This window comes from Camelus dromedarius, chromosome 20 (assembly GCF_036321535.1).
Source record: "Camelus dromedarius isolate mCamDro1 chromosome 20, mCamDro1.pat, whole genome shotgun sequence".
In the NCBI taxonomy this organism is placed as follows: domain Eukaryota; kingdom Metazoa; phylum Chordata; class Mammalia; order Artiodactyla; family Camelidae; genus Camelus; species Camelus dromedarius.
In genome coordinates, this window is record NC_087455.1 from 31,091,816 (window position 1) to 31,118,040 (window position 26,225).

The 26,225-nt window shown below is 33.8% G+C and overlaps 1 protein-coding gene across 9 annotated transcripts in view; it reads right to left on the reverse strand.

The window, feature by feature from the left end:
• The window catches only part of VPS13B (vacuolar protein sorting 13 homolog B), a 626,989-nt gene that overhangs the window by 356,699 nt on the left and 244,065 nt on the right, over nt 1-26,225 (reverse strand). For all 9 annotated transcript variants that reach the window (XR_010377054.1, XM_064476933.1, XM_064476934.1 and 6 more), the window contains exon 22: nt 6,824-6,951. Coding sequence is in view for 8 of the 9 variants with exons in the window: in XM_064476933.1 (XP_064333003.1) it covers nt 6,824-6,951 (128 nt within the window). In the remaining variant the exon portion in view is untranslated. The remainder of the gene's footprint in view (nt 1-6,823; nt 6,952-26,225) is intronic.

Here is a 26,225-nt window from a genome sequence, read left to right on the forward strand (position 1 = left end):
GTACTAAATAAACAACTGTTAAATAAGGGAACACAATCATTTTTATTAACATCAGATATTGATATTAATTAAAATAATTGTTTAATGCATGTTGTTCACCATTTCATTCCACAGAGACACCTCGTAGAGTAGTTAATAAAACTGACTTCTCAGCCACAGGAGTTCAACTCCAGCTGTGGAACCTCTGACAAGTTATTTAATCTTTCCATGACTTCAGTTTCCTCATCTGTAAATGGGGGGAAATCAGCTTTGATATAAAGATGCAACATATTAAGTACCACATAAATGTTTGCTGAATAAAGTCAATGAACATATACTAAATATCCAATATATACTAGACCCATATATTAGCCTTCGTAGATTTATAAACGTTGCTCACAGTCTTTTTATTTTAAAATGCTTTTGCTTATGGTTTAGCTTTCTATGTATATAGAGGCCACCAAAATAAGCAGTATTATATTTGTACTACAAAACATATATAAACAATTGCTCAAGTCAATTTTTCTATTCTATAAATTTTTAATACATTATGAAAATATTTGGGGTATCTTCCTATGTAGTAGAAATCTGAATATACAAAATTTAGGGCATTAGTTAAAAACTTCAAAAGTGAACCGTGGTTGTCTTCTTTTCCACAGTGAGTATTATAAATCTCCACATTTTTCACATAAACATCAGTCAAGGGAAAACATGAAAAAACATTCCTATATTTGTATCCCAGACCTTCTCCTTCTAATGAACTAACCTGCAATTGCTGTCACTTTCTCAACGCCTATAAATAAAAATATGGCCCTGTGTGCAAATTTTAATCATTGAACGTAAATAATTATTTTTATAATTAAGGTAACTGACAGTTGTTATGTCTAGCCTAAAACATCTACTCTTATTTAATCCTGGCGATAAGTCAGGAAGTTCACTGGCCTTGAGGACATTAAGAGAATAATGCAACATGATTACTGCATCACTGTTCATTCTCTATCTGTAACTTCCTGGGAGAGAAAATTCACTTGTTGTAGCTTAACTGGCTTATGGTAACGTGAGACACTTTGACATCCTCATCAAAATCACACAGAATGTGGTAAGTCATTTCCTAAAAGGAATAAAAGATTATTAGCAAAAGAAGGAGATAAGGATAAAAAATAGAGTCCATTATACTATACTGTCCACAATCAGAAGACTTCAGAAACTACAAAAAAACACCCAGGAAATGCCATAAGGCAGCAACATTTTCTTCAAAGTAAAAGACAAGGAGACTGAGTTTGGCAAAAGCCAGGGTAATGTTATCCTTTATTACTGAATTCTAGGCCAGAGTAGTTCTATTTTGTCAACTACATGCCATTGACAATTATGTGATTCCAGAATAAAAATGTCACTTTTTTGAAGTATAATAGATAACATCTTTGCTGAGGAGCAGACAGACAAAAACTGCAAAGAACAATGAGTTTATGCTAATCTACTGTGAAGAGGGCCCCAAACTAAGTCCATATTAAAAAAAAAGTTGTTCAATTTTTCAAGTTCTACGTCTAGAACTATAAAATAATCCAACTACAATGATGTATAGAAGTTCTTTTTTCCACCATTTGAAGAATAGGTTGTTGCAAGTATTGTTTATGTCTCAATGCAATGTAAGTCTTTCTACCATAAGTTAAAAAGTACATGGGCTTAGCAAATATCAACTTGGGCCCCAAAATCAACTTTCCAGAGACTCTGATTCCAAACACATTTACTTGCTCAAACTTCCATTAAAAGAATAATCCTTTGATGGCTTTAAGTTGCGATGTTCTGTTTTATCTGATGACAACTTCCGGGCTTTCTTTTGTATGTTTTGGTTCATAGAACATCTTGGAAAATGGATTTAACTTTAAAAAAACCTCAGTTTTAGGGCCTGGATTTTGATCAAAATCTAGTTTTATCTTTAAACTTTTTCAGAATACATTAACATCTGGACATGTCTAAATATAATACAGGGCTGGGACTAGGGGTGAGGCAAGCAGGGCTCCTTGATCATATGCAAAATAACATGTATATATCATAGAGTACTCCTGTAATTAAATGTTAATTTGTATTCAATAAGCTTAGTCAAATGAGGGACATCAGACTAAACTGTATACTAAAAAATGGTTAAGATGGTAAATGTTACATGTGGATTTGGCCACAATTAAAAATACTAAAAGAAGAAAAAAATGAGGAACATCAGTATCTCTACTTATAACTAATCCATAATGACATTTAAGACAGTTCATTGTTCATGGTCAAGCTAATGAAGGCACTGCATCATTACAAAACAGGCAAAAGAATCACAAAAATGTAAGAATTGGAAATATCTTAAACATGACTCAATCTAACCACCTCATACCACAGATAAGCAAAGTAAAGCCCACAGTTACCATTCAGAATCTGATACTGCTGACCAATGGTTCCTTGAAATTCTATACACTCTTGGCTTCCATGAACTCTCTGGGCTTCCCGCCTACATTTTTGATCCCTTGCTTAGCGTTTTTTTCAAGAATACTTTCTCTTATACTGATTACTTTAGAAATGGTATTCACTTGGCCCATTGCTCCTTCAACTTCTTGTACTTTTTTGAATGATTCATTCTCCTAGGTTTAACCATCTGTGGATTCCCAAAATTGTATTGCTACTGTGCAACTCTTCCTTAAACTCCATATACAAATATTCAGTCCAATAGATAACCGGATATCTCACAGACATTTCAAATACATGTGTAAATTCAAACTCCCAATTTGCCGCTAACCCTGAAAAGCTGCTTCTCTTATCATATAATGGCATCTCTATCTACCCACACCAGATCTGGAATACCAGACTTGCTCCTTTCTCTCATTTTCCAAATCCATAAGTCAGTAGGTTCTGCTGATTTTACACTTAAGTCTCGCAGGGATCACTGCCTAGCTTTTCCTATTGTCTAGTGTATTGAAACCATTGTTTAATACACTATGTCTATTTTTGGTTGTTTCAGGCAGCAAGATAAATCCGGTCCCTGTTACTTCATCCTGGGCAGGGGAGGATGTTTTCCAGAATATCTTGTGTTGTGGGATATTCATGTGTCTACTTGTTGGCTTACAAATATCATAAAAATTTCTTATATCACTTGGAATTTTAAATTGGAAAGTTTCCCTAGAGCTGTCAAATAATCACGTAACCTAATACTATTTTTCTTATCCTTTTTATATGACTACTCAAAATGCTATTTGAAAAGTGTAATTACAGTAAATTGTCCATTTTTTGTGGAATGGATAAAAAGGAATGAGGTTACTTTTAATACAACTACTTATAGCATCATGAAATAATATTTAGGACTAAAGTAGACTAACAGCTAAATATTCTTGCTAGTTATTACATACTGGACAATGCTATAGTGTCATCTAGTTCTACAAATCAATAAATACTACCCTGGAACAGTATTTAAATTCATCATGAATCTCAGTGCATGCCCTAGGAGTCCTTTCAGTAAGTGAAATTTACCTGCACACGCCCATCTCTCTTTTAGATCATTAAAGTTTTCTAAGGGAGCCCTCTAAGAGACATTCCCCACAAGACTTCATAGATGGCTCTTTGCTTTTTTCCTGCTAGACCAAGGGAACTATTATGTTTCTTAGCTCTCCTCAGCCTTTGGCATGATATATAACAAAAATTAAGTGCTGAATGTGAGGACAAATGAAATAATAATAAATGGAGGGAAAGAAAGCATTCCACAACTAGGCAACTAGTTGTTTAAAAAAATAAACAAGTTTGTACTAAGGTATTAAAGAGTTAACGTGCTTATGATTATTAAGCAAATACTTATATTTTAGCAAGATTTTCCTGGAACTACAATGTTTATCAGAAAGGACATACGGAATTTCAGAAAGCAAAGCAGGATATATGAAGGAGCAACAGGACCTTGGAGTAATTCCTCAAATTATATTCCACCTCTTCATCAACTCCAGGGCTATTTCTGAGGGGAGTACAAGGTAATTAATTTTAACAAGACATGTAAGTACTAAGGGATCTGCTACAGTCCCACTATAGTCAAACTTTTATTTCTATACCTATATATTGCATATACATATTTCATGCGTGTGAAATGAAAGAATACTATGTAAGCTTATTTTGGTATCAAAGCACTTTCACTAGAACAGAGAAGGAAAACTGAGAAAAAGAAAAAAGAAAGGAGTTGTGTTGCCAGAAAGAGAAAGCAATAGATAAGAATCAAGAGAAAGCAAATTTTGTATAATAGGTAGACATCAATATTCAGGGGAAGTGTCCACAAAGATCTATTATACACTGAATAAGTCTTAGAAAAGACACAAAGAATACATACCTTTCCTACAACAATTCTTAGCCCTAGTTTAATGAAATCAAAATACAACTAATTCTTGAATAAGATGGCTTAAAGTAAAGTGCTAAAGAAAGGCATGATATGTAACGTAAAGCACCGCAGAAAGATCTAATAATATTTGGATTATTCCTTTCTTCCATGAAATACTATTTATATTAAATTAACATTTAGAACTTAAGATTGAACTATAATCAGATGAGTTCAGTGTTATTTATTTATGTAATAATTATAGTAGAAATATATGCTCTAAGTAGTTATACATCTTCTTAATTACTAATCACTCTAGTACTTATTGACTACTAAAAACACCACAGATTACTCTTTCTAGAAGATAACAAAATAATACGTAACAAGATGATGGGTAGTACTTATCAGGGAAAAAAACCCACTTAATTTACTGATGATTTAAAGAGTAAAAACAGAATGTGTTAATTAATCAGTGAACTTAGAGGAGCCCATGTGGCATTATGCAGAAACACAAGAAATGAGAAAAGACTCCTTAAATTTATTTTCTTGTGACTACAGACTAGAGTAACCTAACAATACAGACTGAGATGGACCAAACTGAGAAAGAGAATGTAACTGAGATACAATTGCCCATGTACTACCCTCATTCCCATCAGTAATGTCTCCCCTTAGATGAAAGATTTTGTTATACAGAAAAGCTACATACAAGTAAATGAATAAATATAAATAGCTATGAGGAACAAAACCAGACACTACTATCATGAAGGATGGCATGGGTAAATGTTTATACAAGGACTGAATGAAAAACAGTAAAAAAGATCATAAGGAGACAGTAGTTTACTATAGATTAAAGAAAGTAATATTGACTATAAATGATCAGCAACATGTTAAGAGCACTGTCTGTTTTCTGCTTCTACAATCAACCTCAAGCAATGTAAAGGCACTGAATGTTTCCTGCATTGCTGCTGTCTCTCTTCCTATTTGATGCCACCAACACATCAAAAGAACCTTGAAAGGAGAAAGACAGGTAAGTCAACACAGGGAGCTACAGTTACGAGGATAATATCAACAGTAAAAGGCCTAACACTGGCTGAGATTGGTGAGATGCAGCTGGTATCTGTGAAAAGGCCATATTTCTTGCAAGCTAAAAGTTAAAATGACAACAAAAGAATGACAAAACACACTTTCTCCCTCCTACTCTTCTCTGAATTTTCTATAAGCAGCATGCTCAGAAGAGAGAGGCTGTAAAGGACTCCCAAAATCCAGGTTAGTGGCTCTGGTATTAGATAGATTTGAAATACAGTTGACCCTTGAACCACAGAAGGATTAGAGGCACTGACCCCTCACAGCGGAAGATCCATATATAACTTTACAGCCCACCTGTTGGATTCACGGTCTGCATCTGCAGATTCAACTACAGATCAAGTAGTACTGAAATACTGAAAAAAATCCACATATAAGTGGATCTGCACTGTTCAAACCTATGTTGTTCAAGGGTCAACAGTAATCATATTCACATACTGATAGGAGGCAACTGGAGATGTTTCAGATTTCTGAAAAGTAATTTTGGTAAGTTTTCATTATAGTAATCAGACTACATTACAGCTATGCATAACGTGTTTGTATTGTGAGTTACCACTTTTCTATGCTGCATAACAAATTACTACAAATGTAGCAGCAAAAAACAGCACATACGCATTATCTTGCAGTTTATGTGTGTGAAGCTTCCCGGTATAATCTCCAGGTCATCCACCTTGCTCGTGTTCAAAAGGTGGGAACAACATTCTTTTGCAATTTTCTACATCTTAAACAGAAGTGAAAGACCCCAATACTTAGATATTACTGTCTGATACACATAAAACTCCACAAAGATGCCTCTGACCTCAGTCTTCCATATCTTATTTCAAAGTGGAAAAGATCTACACAAAAACTTAAAAACTGTTGAGTTACCCTTACCTAATACCTATGAAAGAAGATAAGAATTTAATTGTATATTTTCATCAGTTTAAACATGATGTAGAAGGGTAATTTAAAAAGATTAAATTATGTCTACTTAGAAGTGAAAATAAGTAAAAAGAAAATTTAATAACAATAAGATAAATAAATAATTATAATTTTCATATCTAGTTTATGGTTAGGTAGGAAAAAATAGAAGGGTTATCTAATTATTCCAACTAAGCTTTTATTTTAGCACCAAGAATGGGATTTATACACCGACCATTGAAAATATATTAAATAAAGCTTAAAAGAAACAAAAAATGCAATTAATTAATTTTTTTAATTCAAGGAACATCTCAAAATCTGTGGTTTTATAAATCTATCAGGAAAAGCACAAGTGTTTCATATCACTGTTAATAACATGCAAAGTACAGCAATAGTTTTCTTCTAAATTATGAAAATGAGGTAGTATACATAAGCATCACCAGTGAGAACATTTTTACCAACATTAAAGGTACCTCTGAAAATTAAAAAGAGTCATATAAACTAAAGCCACGATATTTCTAACTTTTATTTTACCTGCAATGTGAGACTTTTTACTGCATTCCACACCACTCCAATAAATTCTTTCATTCTTTCCTCAGGACTTCTACAGCCTTCAGATATATTCAGCATGGCTTTCACAGGAACTGACAACGGTCTGGACTCTAAGTATAAGAACAGCTAATTATTTAACAGAAATACACCTTACACTTTCACAAAAATATACAGAAAATATTTTGAGAGTATTTCTTTCCTTGCCTAAAATTAAAGTTTCTATATGAGATTATAAAATATCACATTAGATCATTTTATCTTACAGAATTACTGATTTTTGCAATTATTCAAAAATAAGCAAAACTAACCTATTAAAAGTCAGGAGAGTATTTCTGACTCTTGTCAGGGATTGATGATTGGGAGGTGGGTTTGGGGAGCAATGGTAATGTTCTATTTATTGAATACATGGATGTATTCATTCCATGAAAATTTATTAAGTTGTAACCTAATAATCTGTTCATTTCTCAGTATAAAGTTAACACAGCAATAAATGTCTTACTTGAAGAAAAAAATACAACTACAAAGCACTGGCTTTACCTGAAACTGATAGGAAATATGTCTCCCATTTGTGAATTTTTCTGATAACAAAACCTTACTCACAAGATCTCTCAATTTTAAAACTGATTTGAAACTCAATTTTAAAACTGCTGGTAACCAAAAGAAGTACTGATTACATAAAAAGCAGTTTTATGTTATTAAAAATTTTGTTCAACTAAAATAAAGAAATTAGAGAACTTCAATAATTTTATATGTAAATTCCAAAAATTATACTATAATGTATAGTAAGATATATCTGAACAGATCCATATATATTTAGGTAATACATTTTGTGTTAATGCAAACATATAATTTATAGGTGTTATTTTAAATACTATAAGATAAATAAAACAGATCTTACTTTTCAAGACTTTTACTAAGTTTGATTGATCACAGAATGGTCTCCAAAGTAAATGCCACCATATCACCACTATAAGGATGACAAATGCTATATCTACTCATATTTTTTTTCTTCTCTCAACTTAGTTCGCATATTTGTATTGATACTAGGTAACAATATCTTAAAGGCATGAGACATAAATCTTTTTTCTCATAATTCTACAGTCTAACATACTATACATATTTGAAATTCAAGAAATGTTTGTCTTAAAAAAAGTTTAAGAGAGATCTGTGGAGATAGGAGTAGAGCATTCTAGGCAGAGAGAACAATACAAAGTCTCAAGCTGGGAGTGTACTTAGGACTTTCAAGAAACAGTATAAAAGCAAGGATGGCTAGAACAGAGGAAGAGTGAGAAATGGGAGACGAGGACAGAGCTATCGCTAGGGACCAAATCACACAGGGCTTATGTGGGCCATGGTAAGAAAGTTGGGTCTTACTTTGAGGGAGCCAGGATACAATGATGGATTCTAAACACAGTCATGAAATTAATGGACATATTCTGAAAGAATATTTCGGGCTACTGTGTAGAATGCTGACTACATACATTAAGTATTAAAAAAGGAAGACAAGTTATGAAAGATGGTGGCAGCAATGGCAGTAATGAGAAGTGGTGAAATTCTGTATCCATTTCCAAGATACCGCCAACAGGATTTACTAATGGACTAGAAGTACAGGAAGAGAGAAAAGCAAAGCAAGTATGACTCCTAAGTTTTATGTCTGAGCAACTGAAAGGATGAACCTGTAGGGTGAGAAGAATCAAGAGGGAAAGAAATGTAGTTTTAGACTGTCAAGTTGAGAGTTCCATTACAGATCCAATTGAAGATAATATGGCAAAAGGATAAACAACTGTTAAAACTGGAAAAGAATATGAATGGATAATTCACAGAAAAAATGTAATTTGGCCAATAAATTTATTAAGAGACATTCATCTTCACTAACAAACAAAAATTAAGGCAACAATCATATATCCTTTTCAATTGTCATGGTGGCAAACATTTTAGAGCTAACTTATATTTAAAAATTTTTGACAGTGTCAAAGCCCCTCGTTAGAATGCTTCACATACAGGGAATACAAATAAGTACACAGTAAAGTTACAACAGAGGATATTTTGTATCTACCAGAATTCAAACATGCATGTTTTTCTACAAAAAATCCCATTTCTAAGAACCTAGGCAACAGAAATACTAACACATGTGAGAGTGCATGCATATCAACAAGTTAGAGAAGATGTTCAGCGTCAGGAGTATCAGCAGTATTATTTGAAACAGCAAAACAAATGAAGGTAGGAAGGGGAAGGGAGAAAGAAAATGCTAAGCAACTTATCTGTCCATCAAAAAAGAAATGGTTAAATTAACTTTGGAATACCTTTAATACAGATTATAATTTAATCATTTAAAACTGAACAGTTAAAGGTATGACAGAAATCATTTTCAATAACTTGTAAAATGAAAACAAAATATGTGTGGTATAATCCAAATATTTTTTTAAAAAACAGTGTGAGTTTGAGCATGTATTTGTTCATTTCATACACAGAAAAGTTAAAGGGTAAAAAACAAACCCTTGACAGAGTTATCTCTGAGGACAGTAAAACGGAACTGATGAGGGGTGAGGTGAGCTATTTAACTCTTTACCCTGTATATTTCAGAATTAATGTTTTACGACAGTGAATTTCTCATTGTAATTTTTAAAATAAAACACACCTTAATTTACTTTCCATTCACTTGGACTTCACTGCTATTCTTTTATACTTTAGTAGTTACAAGAAGAAGATGGTTACGTAAACTTATTGTAGAACTCTGCCAATTTAAACAACTGACTTAAATGTAGACCAGCCTCATAAGAACCTACACACAGATGTTTAAGGCAGCTTTATGCAACATTACCAAGCCGGAAGCAACCAAGATGCCCTGTGGTGGATGAACTGCTAAATAAACTGAGATACATTTAGAAAATGAAATGTTATTCATCACTTAATAGAAATGAGTTATCAAGCCATAAAAACACATGCAGGAAATTTAAATGCATATTACTAAGTGAAAGGAACCAGTCTAAAAAGGCTACACACTGTTTAATTCCAACTATAGGATATTCTGGAAAAGGCAAAACTATGGAGACAATAAAAAGCTCAGTACAGGAGCTGGGAAGGAGAGAGGAGTAACAGGCAGAGGACAGAGAATTTTTAGGGCAGTGAAACTACTCTGTATGACACTATAATGATGGGTACATGTTAGTATACATTTGTCCGAAGTATAAGAATGTATAATAGCACGAGTGAACCCTAATGAGAACTATAGACTTTGGATAATAATGATGGGTCAGTATAAATTCACCAATTATAACCATGTATCACCTTGGTGAGGGGTTTTGATAATGAGGGAGGCTATGCGTGTGTAGGGGCAGGGCATATGAGGAAACTCTCTGTACCTTCCCCTCAGTTTTAATGTGAACCTAAAACTACCCTTCAAAAAAAAGTCTATAAAAAATTAATATTTTAAAATGCAGACCAAATTTTAAAACTCTTTGAAACCATGAATAGCAAAAGTTCTACAAAATTTGTTTATGGTTGAATTTTTTAAATCTAGTGATACAGAATATTAGTGTTGTATAAATAATATTATCACAGTTTGAAAATAAATACATCTAATTAACGTTATCAAGCCGTATGGGCACCATTATCTGACTGCTAAGCAGTATTTCAAGTCACTACTAACCAAAACAGCCACATATTTATTATAAATGCTGTATTATGTGATAGAATTACTTAATTTAAGAAGTTAAAGGAGACCCTGAAATCTGTATATGGCTTAAAAGTGCTTTCCAAAAGGCTATGAAAAACATAATCAGTTTAAAATTCTCATTAAATAACATGATCTGGCTTTTAGAAGTGTAAAAGCACCCTATTTTGGATATACTAATTTTCAATCCATCATATTTTCTTAAAGATAATATGAAGACAAATTTGTTTTTTAAAAAGGACAGTTTTTTCCCTGTAATTATGTCTATTTTAAGGATGACATGTATACATTTATAAAGTCTGCCAATCTTGATCCATACTTTAACCAAAATTTCTGTAACATTTACTACATACCAGGTGCCACTCTAAGTGCTTTACAAATATGCACCAGTTTAAACCTCATAACCCCCGATGAAGACACAGTTATTTACTCTTATTACTACCATTTTCAGATAAGGAAACTGTTCACAGAGAGGTAAGTAACCTATCGTAGCTCACCTAACTGGTAGTGGCAAAACAGGGATGCAGTCTAGGCCATCTAACACCAAAGCCCATGCTTTTTAACTACTATGTTATCATGCCTCTTCTGTTTTTCAAACTTTGTGCAATGACTTCTAGTTCTACCAAATATGTAATAAATGTACATTTCTACTGAGGATCTTGGTACCACAAATAGTTCAGAAAACAGTATACTTGTCCTTTCTCACTGGAGCTGTAGAAAACCTACATTTAAGATGGTAGTCTGATAACTATTACACTTATTGTTTTTAACAATTAAGGTAATTTTGAGGTCCAAATTTTGTTGGTTAAAATATTCATTTCTCAGGCATGTACCATCCAACTTGGTACAATATTATTCCTTTGTTTTTCATGTCATGGAAAAAGTACCGCACTTAGAGTCAACTTAAGGTTTCAGATTTGGACCTTCCTCTATAATATTGTAGAATTCCAATATAATTGTGAATATATTTAATTCTTCATGGTATATTATCAAACATTTAAATAGTTGTCTCTCCAAAAGCAGCAGAACATAGTAATATGGGATAGCAATAAATGGTAGTAGTTAATGGCTGGACTTTGAAGATAATTCTGGATTCTGACCCCTACTAATCTTACTCTTCCAATAAGAAATAATCTTTATGTACATATTTATTAACATAACACGAAATAGATAAAATTAGCTGAAAACACATAAAGCTAAAAACACCAAGGCACAGAGTTAAATGACTATTTTTTGCATCTAAATATCAATCAGTGATTTATATTAGAACATTCCTTCATCTCCTTATGGTTGAACTGGATGGAACCTAGTAACAATTACTCAACATTAGTATGTCAAAAACCTCTGTTCTTATTTTGAGGGTTTCAGTAATGATGTCAATGGTTAAATGGTAACTCTAAGTATTGTATAGTATGTATAAACCAATGACACCAAATAATAACATCTGATACCAAATGGCTTATGTTCTAGGAGTTAAAGATTCTCATAATAACAAAGTTACTTCGTGATATCAAAGAGTCAGAAGACATTTGTTCAGCTGCAGTAGAATTCAGTTCTCACAGTAAGTGCTTCTCAGAATCAAGCCCTTTGTGTTTCAGGTTTTTATCATCTGTTGTATGAAAGTCTTAGAGAGGTGCTATCACAAAAGCAGGCCGACTTCAGTACTTGGTCAATAGGGGAGGATGACTTCTAATAGGAAAGTAACAACAACAACAAAAAAATTCCTATAGCAATTTTTCCTATAAACATAAGACTTCTTACCACTAATTCATATGTTTATGCACTTTATTCAGTACAGTGCTAATAATAAGAGAGTATTCATTTCACTGAAAGGACAATCCATGTTTCCTTTATTTATTTCATGTAGTATCTTGAAAGAGTATAGTGCCTTGCTCAGTAAACATTAGTTGAATCAATCATTAATGATTAAAAAAGAGAAAAAAAAAACCATATATGCACCTTATTTAAACTTTCCATAGTAGCATATTACTTGACATTTTGGTCAAAAATGTACCTTTGTGTAAGGTACATATTTAAAATTTATGATTTCATTTTTATTTAAAATTTTAAATGATCACCAAGAAGAAAAGTGTTTCAATCTTTTATTTCTCCTCTCTGTTCATGGGAAATCAAGTTGTTCAGCCATGTATTCACTGCCCAGACAAAATAATGCCACGGGGCAGCTGCCTTAACCAGAGTTGAATTATTTAAAGGAAACTTAAAAGATAAAAATAGAAAACCTCCTGAGAAAAAGCCTTGCACACCAGGTTGTGGATCATTCTGGAAAGGCAGCATGCTTTAAACAGTGACAGGCAAAGAGACAAGACAAATCCACAAATTGCCCATATGGGAAAGCAAGGCTTACTAAGGGATAAAGAGGGAAGAGTTATAAGCTTGGGAAAGAGAGGACCTGAAGCAGGGCTATAGACTGTTTCATTACAAGTTTTCAGAAGCTGAAGACAGTCCTGAACACCAGGGTATCTATAAAAGCATGCTTTCTAAGTGTTTGTGCAGGGATTCATTGTGAACACAACAACAGATTTTCCTTGAACAAGAAATGAATTCTATTGTGTAAAGTTACTGAGATTTTTGTGGTTGTTTTTTGCAGCCACTGGACAACACTGACTACAAGGAATTGACTGACGACTAGAGGAATCTGAAACAGCTGGTCATTTCCATCTTCTTAGAACATTTTCTTCACTTCCTTCTGGACACCACTGTTTATACTATGTTCCTCTCCTACCTCACAGGTAGCTCTTTCTAGGTGTCACTGCTAGTTCATTTTCCAGCTCTCTAATCATTTAGAAGATCTAGGGATTCAGTTGTTGTGCCATGTCTCTTCTCTTTAAATGTTCTCTTCTTAGATGATCTCACTCCATGTCATGGCCTTAAGTATCCTCTACATTGTGAAAATTTCCAGGGAAGAGTCTGGATCCGTCCCCTAAACTCCAGACTACTTATCCAACTATCTACTCAATGTCTCCATTTAATAGGAATTTAAAATTTAACACGGCCAAACCAAAACTCTTGAGTCTCCCTCTGCCTTTAGATCTTTCCTTTTATATTCCTTCAGGTCTCAGTAAATAGCAAATCCACATTTCCAATTGCTCAGATGAAAACAAATAAACAAAAACACTGACCCCTCTAGAGACAGACATTTGGCATAATTTAAATTGCTCTATCCAAAAATATACCCAGAATTTGACATTATATTCTTTAGTGATACTACCCTGGTCCAAGTCACTGTGATTACAGGCATGTACGGCAATAGCCACATGGCACAAATGTGGTCACATTCTCAACATAGCATCCAGAGTAATAAATACTATTAAAACTGCCCCAAAAGGCCACAATATTCCTCTAATAAAAACTCTTCTATGGCATTCCATTTTATTCACTTTTATTAGTCAAAGTCCTTAAAATGGCTTATTAAGTCCCTATAGAATCTGGCTTCCCCATTGTCTTTTTTTTTTCAATTGAAGTACCATCAGTTACAATGTGTCAACTTCTGGTGCACAGCACAATGTCCCAGTCATGCATATACATACATATGTTTGTTTTCATATTTTTTCATTAAAGGTATTACAAGATACTGAACATAGCTTCCTGTGCTATACAGCAGAAACCTTTTTTAAAATCTATTTTTATATATAGTGGCTAACGTTTGTAAATCTCAAACTCCCAAATTTATCCCTTCCCACCCCCTTTCCCTGGTAACCATAAGATTGTTTACTAAGTCTGGGAGTCTGTTTCTGTTTTGTAGATGAGTCCAGAGTCTTTCTTTTTTTTTTTTTTTTTAGACTCCACATATGAGTGCTATCATATGGTATCTTTCTTTTTCTTTCTGGCTTACTTCACTTAGAATGACGATCTCCAGGTCCATCCATGTTGCTGCAAATGGCATTATTTTATTCTTTTTTATAGCTGAGTAGTATTCCATTGTATAAATTTACCACAGCTTCTTTATCCAGTCATCTGTCCATGGACATTTAGGTTGCTTCCATGTCTTGGCTATTGTAAACAGTGCTGCTGTGAACACTGGGGTGCATGTATCTTTTCAAATTAGAGTTCCCTCTGGATATATACCCAGAAGTGGGATTGCTGGATTATAATGGTAAGTCTGTTTTTAGTTTTCTGAGGAATCTCCATATTGTTTTCCGTAATGGCTGCACCAAACTACATTTCCACCAGCAGTTTTGACCTTCCCTTACATCCCTCTTAATGGTGCTCTTCCTGCTCCAGCTAGATTGTCCTCCTTGCTGTTCCCTGAAGGCAAGAATACTGGCGAAAATACTGGGCTGAAGAACACAGCAAAAGAGGAACCATGCCACCCACCACCTTTCTCTCCATCTCCCATTTCCTTAATCAGTAAGGATTTAGGAAATTTCAGTGGAGCAGGAATAAAGGCAGACAGATGCCAATTTGTGAATCTTATTATATTGCTATTCTTCCATTCCATTAGTGTGGCTTGGAAAACACTTGAAAATGAGATAAAGGAAAATGCTATCTTCTTCCAAGACTTATGAGCTCTGGAAAAGTAGCTTAGTTCAATTCAATAAGCATTACTGAGTGCCTACTTATGCTAGGACCTTGGGAAACAAATATGCCTGAGACTGAGATTATGTCGTTGAGGAGTTTACACCAAAAAGAGGGAAATAGTTGGGTAACAAACTTACTAAATGGATCGTTGGCACAGACCTATTTCAGAAAATTTTACCATAATGTAAGAAGTATAATAACTGTAGAAGCATTGTCTTATAATGACCCTTCACACTTCTCTAAACCACTTGCATATAGCCATGGACAAGAAGCTATAACTCATTCATAATCCTAATGATTTTTATGTCACTGGAAAGAAATATAAATACCTCTTGCAAAGATAAGGAAGGAAAGTGAATTTTCACATTAAAAAATAACCTATATCTGTACTTTTTTTCTCCAACCCACATCTGCTAACCTGCTGAAAATCTTTATCACTATAAAGCAGGATAACTCACATTTCTGCAAAGGGTCTTCCTCCTTCAGATCCATCCTACAGACTAGTCTCAACCATAGGATATTATTCAAGAATAAATAGCAACAGGGGAGGACACAGCTCAGTGGTAGAGCTGCATGCCTAGCATGTAGGAGGTCCTGGGTTCAATCCCCAGTACCTCCAGTGAAATACCAAAGAAATAAATAAATAAACCCAATTACTCACCCCTTGCAAAAAATGATGGCTGGATAGATAGATCCTTAGATAGATAGCCTTTCTGAATCTATTCAACTTTATTTTCCACTCCAATTCAAAATCTTTCCCAGGCTGTTCCCATCCAAGTAAACTGCAACCTCTTGACCATGCAAACCCCATCTATTTAAGACTGACCTTCAAGTTGTATGCCTTACAAAATGAAAAGTTTTCCAATTCCTAAAATCTATATTAATAGTCTTTTCTCTAGATCCTCCTCAGTTCTATAAAGCCTACCACATAGCACACTACATTTCCCCCTTTATTTAGAACCTAAAGTTTATCAGAACAGATGCCACATCATATACTACTTTCAATTCCCAAAATTGCTGAGAACAGGGTTAAGAACACTGAAAAAATTCAAGGTTATATTTACTGATTATTTGACTAAAAATAAAAATTTACCTCTATATGTTAGGTTGTACATGGACTACTATCACAGTTCAACATTTTAAAACATATCTAAATTTCTGATGCAGCAGGAATACCCCAAAAGACAATGTGTACCAATCTAAACTGTGCTATAAGCTGCTACCTTCTCCCAGATATTTGATAAGTATCTCTGGGAAATCTGGGAACTGATCTAGAAAGTTACAGGACATCAATTTAAATCAATTAAAAGACAGAGGGTAAATAAGGTTAAGAAATGTGATTATTAAGCCCCTAAATAAAAACAACAAAAGAAAAAGGGTTTATTCACACACGCAACAATTATTTACTCAATTTGCTCAATGCTAGAAATAGCTGTTAGATTCTGAGAATACAAAAATGAACAAGTCAGATATGACCCTTGACATACAGTCTGGACGAAGAGACAGAAAAAAAAAATGGAAAACTGATAAATGTTACGAGGACAGAAAAGAGGTGCTAAGGTAAGGAACCCTGGGGGAGTGGTACAGACCTACTTTAGAAAGACCAAATAGGAAAGGTTTCTTTACTGAAAGGATAACATTTAAACAAAGACTTAGAGTATGAAAAACACATAGCTATGAAAGGAGCAATGGGAACAACAGAAACAGAATATGCAAAAGATCCCAGGCAAGAAAAAACATGCAGGATTTGAAGAAATCAAAGAGGATCAATGTAAGGAAAAATGACAGAAGATGGAATGGAAGAACCAGACAGAAAGGCTTGTTCAGATCAAACTTTGTAAGTCCTGGTAAGGAGCCTGAATTTTATCTTAAGTGCAGTAAGTCACAAGAGTGTTTCAAGCAGGGAAGGAAATGATCCAATTTAGATTTTTTAATAAGATGGCTCACGCTGTCATCTGGACAAAAGGTGACAAGATAATTTGTAAATGACAGCACTGAGACTAGTTAGGAGACCCTTACATTACTCTGTACAAGAAATTACGTGGTTCTGACTAGGGAAGTAGCATACAGACAGAATGAAACAAAGACTCGAGATATAATTTGGAAGCAGAACAGACAGAAGACACTAAGGATCAATCCTAAATTTCAGCCTTGAGCAACATAGTCAATGATGGTGAGGGAGAGTTACACAGTTGTACAGATTTGATACGTGCCCGGCTTCAGTGGCCTGTAAGATATTTAGTGATGTAGAGGCAACTGGATGTGAGACACGAAGGAGAAGGAGAAGGAGAAATAGAAGAAGAAGAAGAAAATAGAAGAAAAGAAAGACTGGTATAACAAAGCAAGCCAGTTAAGACAAATATAAAATAAATCATCAATCTGAAATAAACGTTAATATGTAGGCATGACTGAAAATGCTGGAGTTTAAAGCAGACTTAAGATGATTTAGAAAAAGAAACATGATAAAGATGACAAAGAAAAGAAAAAGTAAAATTACAATGCAGGGTCAAGAACTAAAGATAGTTTTACCTTGCTTGAAGCCTACAGTTTTCCTTTTAAAATGCAAATATGAATTGTGTTTTATCTGAATTGTGTTTTATCATTTTATAAAATTTTCACATACATTATTTTATTTAAGTCTTACAACAAGACTTAAATCTGTGAGATAGTTGGGTATACTTACTACCATTTTATAAATGAATAAAATGTGGCTGTCTGAGGTTAGCTAGAAGTGGGAGGGGGGAACTGGGTCAAAAATGTGTTTTTTTGTTGTTCATTTACTGTTTTTTCCTGCTATATCTTCCAAATTCTTGATTTGTAGTTTACATTGATCATTATTTTCAGCAACTCTATTTGACAATATAAATTTAAATAACTTGAATAGAAAGTGCCCTTTACATAGTAATACTATTTTTGAATTTCTGGAGTTTGGATAATATATAAAGCTTTAAGCAACTTGCCATAGAAACTGCAGCAATGCCTGAGACTTTTCATCAGAATACAAACTTCATTTGATACTATCACTCCAGAAAGCCCCTTGGGAAATAATGGCTTTTGGATTCTGCAAGTCAGCGTGACATGGCATGCAAAATTGCATCTTATGCTGAGCCAACCAGGAAAATATATGTCATCACTATGTGACATTCAGAATTTCATCTGGAAACTATAATCTTGCTCTGACTGCTAAACGGAGGGGGAAAAGACTGCATACAAAACAGTTTGGTTGAATTTTTGCTGAATTCTTGCCAGTTTGTGTAAAAACTCTATATTTGAAAGAATTTATTTCCAGAGAAGAACTCTATATTCGAAAACCTTTCTACGTACTTATTAACAACACCATGTGTTCTCAAAGAACTTTAAAATTAACTGACATGTTTTAAATTGTATGTAATGATAACTCAAATTAATGAATCTCCAGAAGAAATTGTTTATAATAAAACAAAGTTGCAAAATTAATAAACTGTATAAAGCAGAACTGTCTTTTCAAAACTGTATATAACAAAAACACCTCTTAATTCCTTTCCCCCAGCTGAATAAACTCTAGGTTAAGAAACAAATGAAAACATGTTGTAAAGTCTGTAATCCCATGTCTTTCTCTTCTAAACTACTTTTCATCCTGCACTCCATTCATGTGTGCATTACCTTCATAATTCATTTACCTTATTCCTATCAAAACAGAAATGTGTGAATGTGATTTAGTCTAAGTGTAATATAATCAACATTTTGTGTTTTCAAGCTGTTCTGACTGACGGTAAAGTGAAAAGTTAGCAGACATAATTGGAAAAGCTGATTGACTCTCAAAAATTATCCCCAGAGGTCATGTTTCTGTTATCCCTACATTTTCATTCCCCTGAACACAGAGGTAGACACGTGACCCAACCTGGGCTGCCACCGGGCCAATCATAACTAACCTCCTTGGCCACAGTGATTGTCCAAGATGTGTGCACATGAGCCAAAAAGGCCAAATAAAATCTTCTTCAGGTATGTTTTCAACAGACACTGGAACAGATCCCTTTCTCTCTGATCAGAGAGATTTAAGTAAGTGAGTCCAGAGGTATCACAGCCACATACACTGCTAAGTCAAGAAAAATATAGTCATTAAGAGAAAGATAAGCCAAGATTTTAAAAGACAGAATCCTAATGGAATGAAATCTCTAAGTCATCCCAAAGAAAAGATTTATATTTGCTTTTCTTACCATTTGGTTATGAGATAACCAATAAATAATCTGTTTTTTTAAAACTAAAAACCACTTGAATATAGTTTTTCTCTTCTTATCAGAGAGCCCTTCCTAATTTAGAATTGTGTCTTCTCTAGTAAAGGAATCATCTATTAATTAGGGGAAAACCAGGCAACATGTTAGTAGCTAAACCTACCCAGTCCATGTAATATCATTACACAGCCGGCACAGGCTCCAAAACACCACAGAATGCTGTCAGCATAACATGGGGCTTACCTCCTTAATAGCTATTCAACTTCACTCCCTGCCTAGCTCACCTGGCTCTCCCTCCTTCCATTCCCACATTTACTGGTCATTATCTCAATGATTTTCTGCCTGGGCCTGTGTATTTGGGGATGCTATTGATTTTTTAACTCCTCTAATCTTTTTTTCCACTCCATAAGATTTCTTGAACTACATTAGCCAATAATTCTCTCAGTTTAACTTGGCTCCTTGGGACCCTCCCACCTGGACCTCATATGACAGACTTTCTCTAGATTATCCTAAACTTCCAGGTAATTGCGTCCCAATATAGCAATGTCCTCCAAAAATGTGGTGCACAAACCACAAGACCATCCACTGAGCTGTAGGGGACAAATATGAGAAAAATATGTATTCCTATTTACTTTTATCTAAAAATGAAAAAGACACACAGTTAATGTTTAGTAAAGTAGACTCACATTGAGGTCCTTCTCCATGTCAGAAGGCCACTCAAAACACTACGCTAAATATACTGAAGGAAGAGCAGACATTCAGTAATAGGAAGGAACTGGCAGGGATCCTTCACTCTTCAGTTTTCAGTTAACTGTGGCATATTACAATTTACACATACACAGTTAATCAAATTTATAAGTTTTATTATCTACATTTAACCAAATTGTATTACCTACATATAAGTAAATGAATCCTTATAATTTGGATACATACTTTTAAAAGATTCCTGTAAAATACACACACCCAAACATATGGATTAAAGAGACCACTAATTTAAAAACAAGAAAATAAAGATGCCACTAATTTTTTTTAAAAACAGGCAACGTCTTTCCATTAATTTGGAAGAATACCTTATCGATATAAGAAAGATAGAAACACACTAGCCTGATGTTGATAAGATCTTTGCAAAATGGCTAAGAATGAAAAGTGTCCTGAGTACATCAATGATGCCTCTTCTCCTCTTGAATCTGTATATCTCAGTGAGGTGGCTGTCAGTTATGTCAGCCACTAAAATCAATTACTGAAATAAACTGAATTAAGAACTAAATCTTTAGGTTGTTATAACAAAGCATTAAACTTTATTTTTAAAAATGAAGTATAATTTTACTCTCACTGTTAATATGGTTAACGTATTATTATAATTCAATCAGAATAGTAAGATTTAAATGTTAAAGTTAACATTTTCTTGAATGCTTTATAATGTATTAATATAGTGATACACATATATAATGCATAAATCAATAAATGATATACCACAGAAGCTGGCTCAAAATTTTTCACTGATAAGAAAGTACTAAAAAAAAAGTTTGATGACTACTACTCTAAAGATAAACTACTTTCAAACAGTTTGTTTCCTCTGTACTTGTTTTAATTCATTCTTTTACTATTTAGTAATGCTTTTAACAAAATGTGAGCCTGCCTCAGCTGTGTTCAAGGAAACCAAAAACAGTGGTTTGGTTTGGTTTTTTCTACTTAGTTTTGTTTTAATCCAAGCTTCGACCAAGAAATTTAAAAGGGGAAGGAGTAAAGAGGTGAGGACAGTAATCACAGTAAAATAACTCCAAATGATGTAGAATTTAAAAGTAACTTCTCAAAATTAAAATAATTTACCTTCTTCTAAAGACATTGCCTCTGACAAAATTCAGTGGAGGCTACAGTCTACCTTCAGAGTAAAAGTGAGAGTAAAATTTGAACATATTAAAAGAAACCATACATAAACAAATCTCCTTTACTGTCCTAGAGAAGTAAAAAAAAAAAAAGAGTCAAGGAGCTAATGGAACAAGTATTTTGTTTAATTAAATACGAAATAGTAACTGGTCTAATTCTCAAAAATTGAGGTTTCAAGAAGAAAAGACTATGTGCATGTAATACAAACTGTAGTACATTTTAAAATAAAAATCAATAAATGTAGTTTGCTTAACAAACTGAATACATTCTTGGAATTAATTGGCAAACACTAACTATAAGCATTCTGCTGGACACAGGAAGAGACACACTAAAAAAGTACAAATGACGTTTCTTCCTGAGCTGATGATTTCCTTGAGGAGTCCTCATGAACACTAGCAATGAAAGAAATTCACTTATGTAGTAGAACCAAGTGAGCAATGCAATTATCAAACATGTCTATAAAAGGTCATCATCAAGTGATCAAGGGATGTTTTGTGAAACATAAAAAAAAATCAAAGTATGAAGAAACTGTAGTTGATAGCTGCAATCATCTAGACTCTGGCTGATATGTCAAATGATCATCTGGCATCTACTGAATCCTTTAGGAAACTAAGCTTAGAAATGGTAGGGGGAGGAAAGTGGGAAGGGACAGACTGGGAGTTCGAAATTTGTAGATACTGACAGACAAATGTAGAATAGATAAACAAGATTATTCTGTACAGCACAGGGAAATATACACAAGATCTTGTGGTAGCTCACAGAGAAAAAGAATGCAACAATGAATATATGTATGATCACGTATAACTGAATAATTGTGCTCTACATTGGAAATTGACACACTGTAAACTGACTATAACTCAATACAAAAAAAGGTATCTGATTATAAATTATGTTCATTGCCCAGAATAGTAGAGAAACAATTTACAATTGGAATATTAAGTATCATTTTAAACTCTGCAGGCTGCTAATACTTTTTCCCATAAATTTTAGGTTTAGAAATAAAAGTAATTTTTCTTACAAAGTAAAAAAAGAAAAAGAACCATTTAATAAATCTATATTTTCATTAAATTCTGATTAGTATATGAATATTTTCAATTTATTTTAAATATATTTTATTAAATAAACTTCATTTTATTTTAAAGCTTTTTCTAGTCTATAAAAGGAAAATATTTTTAAACCACATTTTTTTATCCCTGAAAGAATAAAATCAATTACATATTATGCATTAGTGTGTACTCATGCTTTAATATTTTCTAATGAAATTAAATATGTAATTAAACAGAAAGGAATGGAATTTTATAACCTACTTGATTAAAGTGAGCAACTTCTAATATACATAAATCCACAAAAAATATATTCCATGTACATTAACACTAATTCTATATTGTAATTACAAACATATCTGCTCAATATTCAAGCTTAATCAAATTAAGGATGGCTTAACCATTTTTAGATGAGTAACTATACTAGTGTGATCCATTTTACTTATACTTTACAATTCTTAAAAAAAATTAGAACCCAAAAATACATCAGTGCCTTCAGGAGAAACTATTACTAACAAAAACTGGAAATCTCCCTCCTTAAAACCATCCTATAAGTTATACTGCCTGTGGAGAGAATGATTTTTTTTTTAAGGCTCAAAGGAATTTCAAACTTGGTGTAATATATTAAACTTAAAAAAAAAAAGGTCAAGTGTAATGTCATCTCTTATTTTCTTAGAAGGAACATACTCCTTGTATGTGAAAAACAAGGGGCTTGCCTTGAAAAAATTATACATTTCCTAATCTCTTATAGTCTCTGAAACAGTGCAAGGAAAGTTATACTTAGTCTCCATAAATATTTGTTTGTGAAGAGAAAATCAACTAAATTGGCTTATAATGGTACATACTCTTTATCTTCTTACCTCTTTCTCAGAGGAAGTGACAATTCGCTGTTAAATCCTACATCTGTTTTTAAGACCTGTGATCTCACTGTATAAATTATTCCCAACTTTACCTTATCTCCAATTTTTTCTTCTCTCCTCTTTACCTCACTACAACTATTGACCGACCTACCCAAGTTTCTCAAGAGTCAAAACTCCTGAAAGAGTTGTGTACAGACAGAGGCTGGTCTCTACATGCTCAATCCCCATTCATTCCCTAACGACTAAAGCTCCTCTGGCCAACTGATGTTGGCCAATTAAAGTTTTTCAGTCTCATTTTTCTTGATGACTACAGCACACCACGCAGTCACACCCTCTTCCTACAACTCTTTTCAATTATGTTATCTTAGACGTTCCTTTGTTGCCTGCTTTCCAGAATGATGTTTCTCAGTCTCCTCCACTGGCTCCTACTCCTTACTCTTTAATGAGAAAGTAACTCAGAATTGGATTTGGGGCCTTCTTCTTATCTTGCAGTGTAAGGCCTCCCTGAGAGATCATGCCCTTGGAGAGGCTTTGACTATGATCCACAGGTTGATGACTCCCAAACCTGTATCTCTCACTGTGAAAAATCTAAGCCATATCTCAGACATGAAAAGACTTTTACCAGCTTTGACTTCTGATAGCCCCAATAAAAGGAGAACATTTATTTTCTGTCTTCCAAAACTCAGCTTGTGACGTTCCATTTTAAGTTATTGTGGCACAGACTGTTAAATAACCACTAATATATATTCTCCCCCTTCTTTGTTAGAACCCACACATTCTAGCCAGGCATGTGCCTCAAAGAATACAGACTGCAATCCTGAGATCCCTGTGCAGCTAGATACAATCATGTGACTAACTTGTGGCCCAGAGAAATGGAGCAAAAGTGGAGTATACAACTTCTGTTTAATTTTTAAAGAGATAAAAGACTCCTGTTTACTCACTTCTGCTCACTGAAATGCAGATATGATAAACTACTGAAACATCCACTGTGGACCAGAAGGCCTTGCATCACAGGCTACCCATAGTGGAAGAGAAAGTACCTCATCTTGGAGAAACTTAACACCTCTGGGTGTCTACTCGAAGCTTTCACATGAGAGGCAAAATTTGATCTTGTTTAAACCAAAGGTTGAACAAGGGTTTTCTGATATTTTCAGCCAAACTTAACACAATCTTAAGATCATAGCTAAATTACTGAACTCTTGCTTAATTTAAAAATACTATGTTTTGAAATGAGGTCAGAAAAAAATAATTAGAAATATTCTACATAATAGCCCAAGTTCATTGTCAAAAGATTCTTTTAAAAAAAAAAATCTGAAACCTTTCACTATCTATAATACAAAGTGCTTTAAAAAATTCAGGATTTTTCATATTTAATTCTTTTTATTTTATTTTATTTTTTTAAACATTTTTTATTGAGTTATAGTCATTTTACAATGTTGGGTCAAATTCCAGTGTAGAGCACAATTTTTCAGTTATACATGGCATATTTAATTCTCTTTGAAAACCAAATAAAACAGAATTTCCGTATACCTGACAAAAATTTTAAACATCTGAAACATCATAAATTTTAAATTTTATTAGAAGCATCAATGACTCTGGGATATATTTAAGGACGTGTAAGCTGTGTGAGCTCTGGGAATCATTCCATTCTCATGCAAGAAAAAGTATGTCAGTAGTAGTAGTTCACTTTGGAGTTTCACCCAGGAGTTACGCCACTGAAGTGACACCCAATTAAAGGCAGAAGGAACCTCCTTGATCATCACAGAGGTTAGGTGTTTCCCACTATACCTACATTGGTAGCTCTGATGCAAAATTCTTCACCATCTTAGTCCTATGGAACTGGGCTGAAAACTTAAAATATTCCTTTGATACAAAAAAAGACACTAAGAGGTTAGCTGATTATGTATTAGGTTTTAGCGGGGAAATTTTACATAGACCTTATTTTTAGGGTTGGTTATGTGATTAAGGAATAAAAGAGACAACTAATAATCACACAATGACTACTGTAACCTGGGACTTTCATTTCTAAAAAGTCTCATTAAATATTTTTTAAGCTTGCGTAAGTTGCTTGACCTCTTGATGATTCAATCTCCTTGATTATAAAATGAAAGGTTAGATGATTTATTCCTAAATATACATACAATCCCATATGATTTTTCTACAGGTATCCACATGCCTTACTCCCTCACTTGCTTCAAGTATCTGGTCAAATATCAACTTTCAGTGATGCCTACTGTAATTACCCTAATTTTCACCCCACAGTTCACTAAAGCTTTGTACATTTTTTCCCTTTTATTCTCTTTGTGCCTCATTTTGGCCAGTTTCTATCACTACGTCTTCAATTTCATTGATTTGTTCTTCTGCAATGTCTACTCTCCTGCTAATTCCACCTAGTGAGTTTCTCATTTCAGATACTATATTTTTCATCTCTAGATTTGGGCTCAGTTCTTTTCTATACCCTCCATTTCTCTCTGAAATGTATTCATATTTTCTTAAACACCTGGATGTAGTTATAATACCTATTTTAACGCACAGGCATTTAATGTACCTGCCAATTCTATCATCTGTGTTATTTCTCAGTTTATTTCTATTGGCTAGTTTCCCTCCTGGTCAAAGTTGCCTGTTTCTTTGCATCTCTAATAGTTTTTGATTCAATACTTGACACTGTGATTTTTAAGTTGTTACCTGTCTGGATCTTACTGTATTCCTCTTAACAGCACTGGGCTTCATTTTACCAGCAGTGGAATAACTCCTTGTTCTGGTTTCTTCAGAGAGGCATTTTAAAGCTTATTTAAGATGGGTCTAGTATAGGCTTTCCTATGGATAATTTAGCTCCACTCTTGAGGCACAGCCTTTTTGGGGTCTCTATTCAATTTCCCAAATGATCAACGGAAATTGTGAACTATGCATAGTAGGAACCTGAATGCCTTCCAGTCCTGCGTGAGCTCTGGGGATCATTCAGACCTGGGTATCATTCCTTGGTCATCCTATGTGTGCACATCTCACTATTTGGCAAATACTCAAGGATAAATCCACTGCTGATTTATGAAGCTCTTTTGCTACACAGTTTTCTCTCTCTGGATCTCTGTCCTGTAATTTCCAGCTATTGCTGCCTCCTTTTACTTTGATCCCTTTGCTTCCCTAAACCTCAACTCAGCAATACAGCTGCGT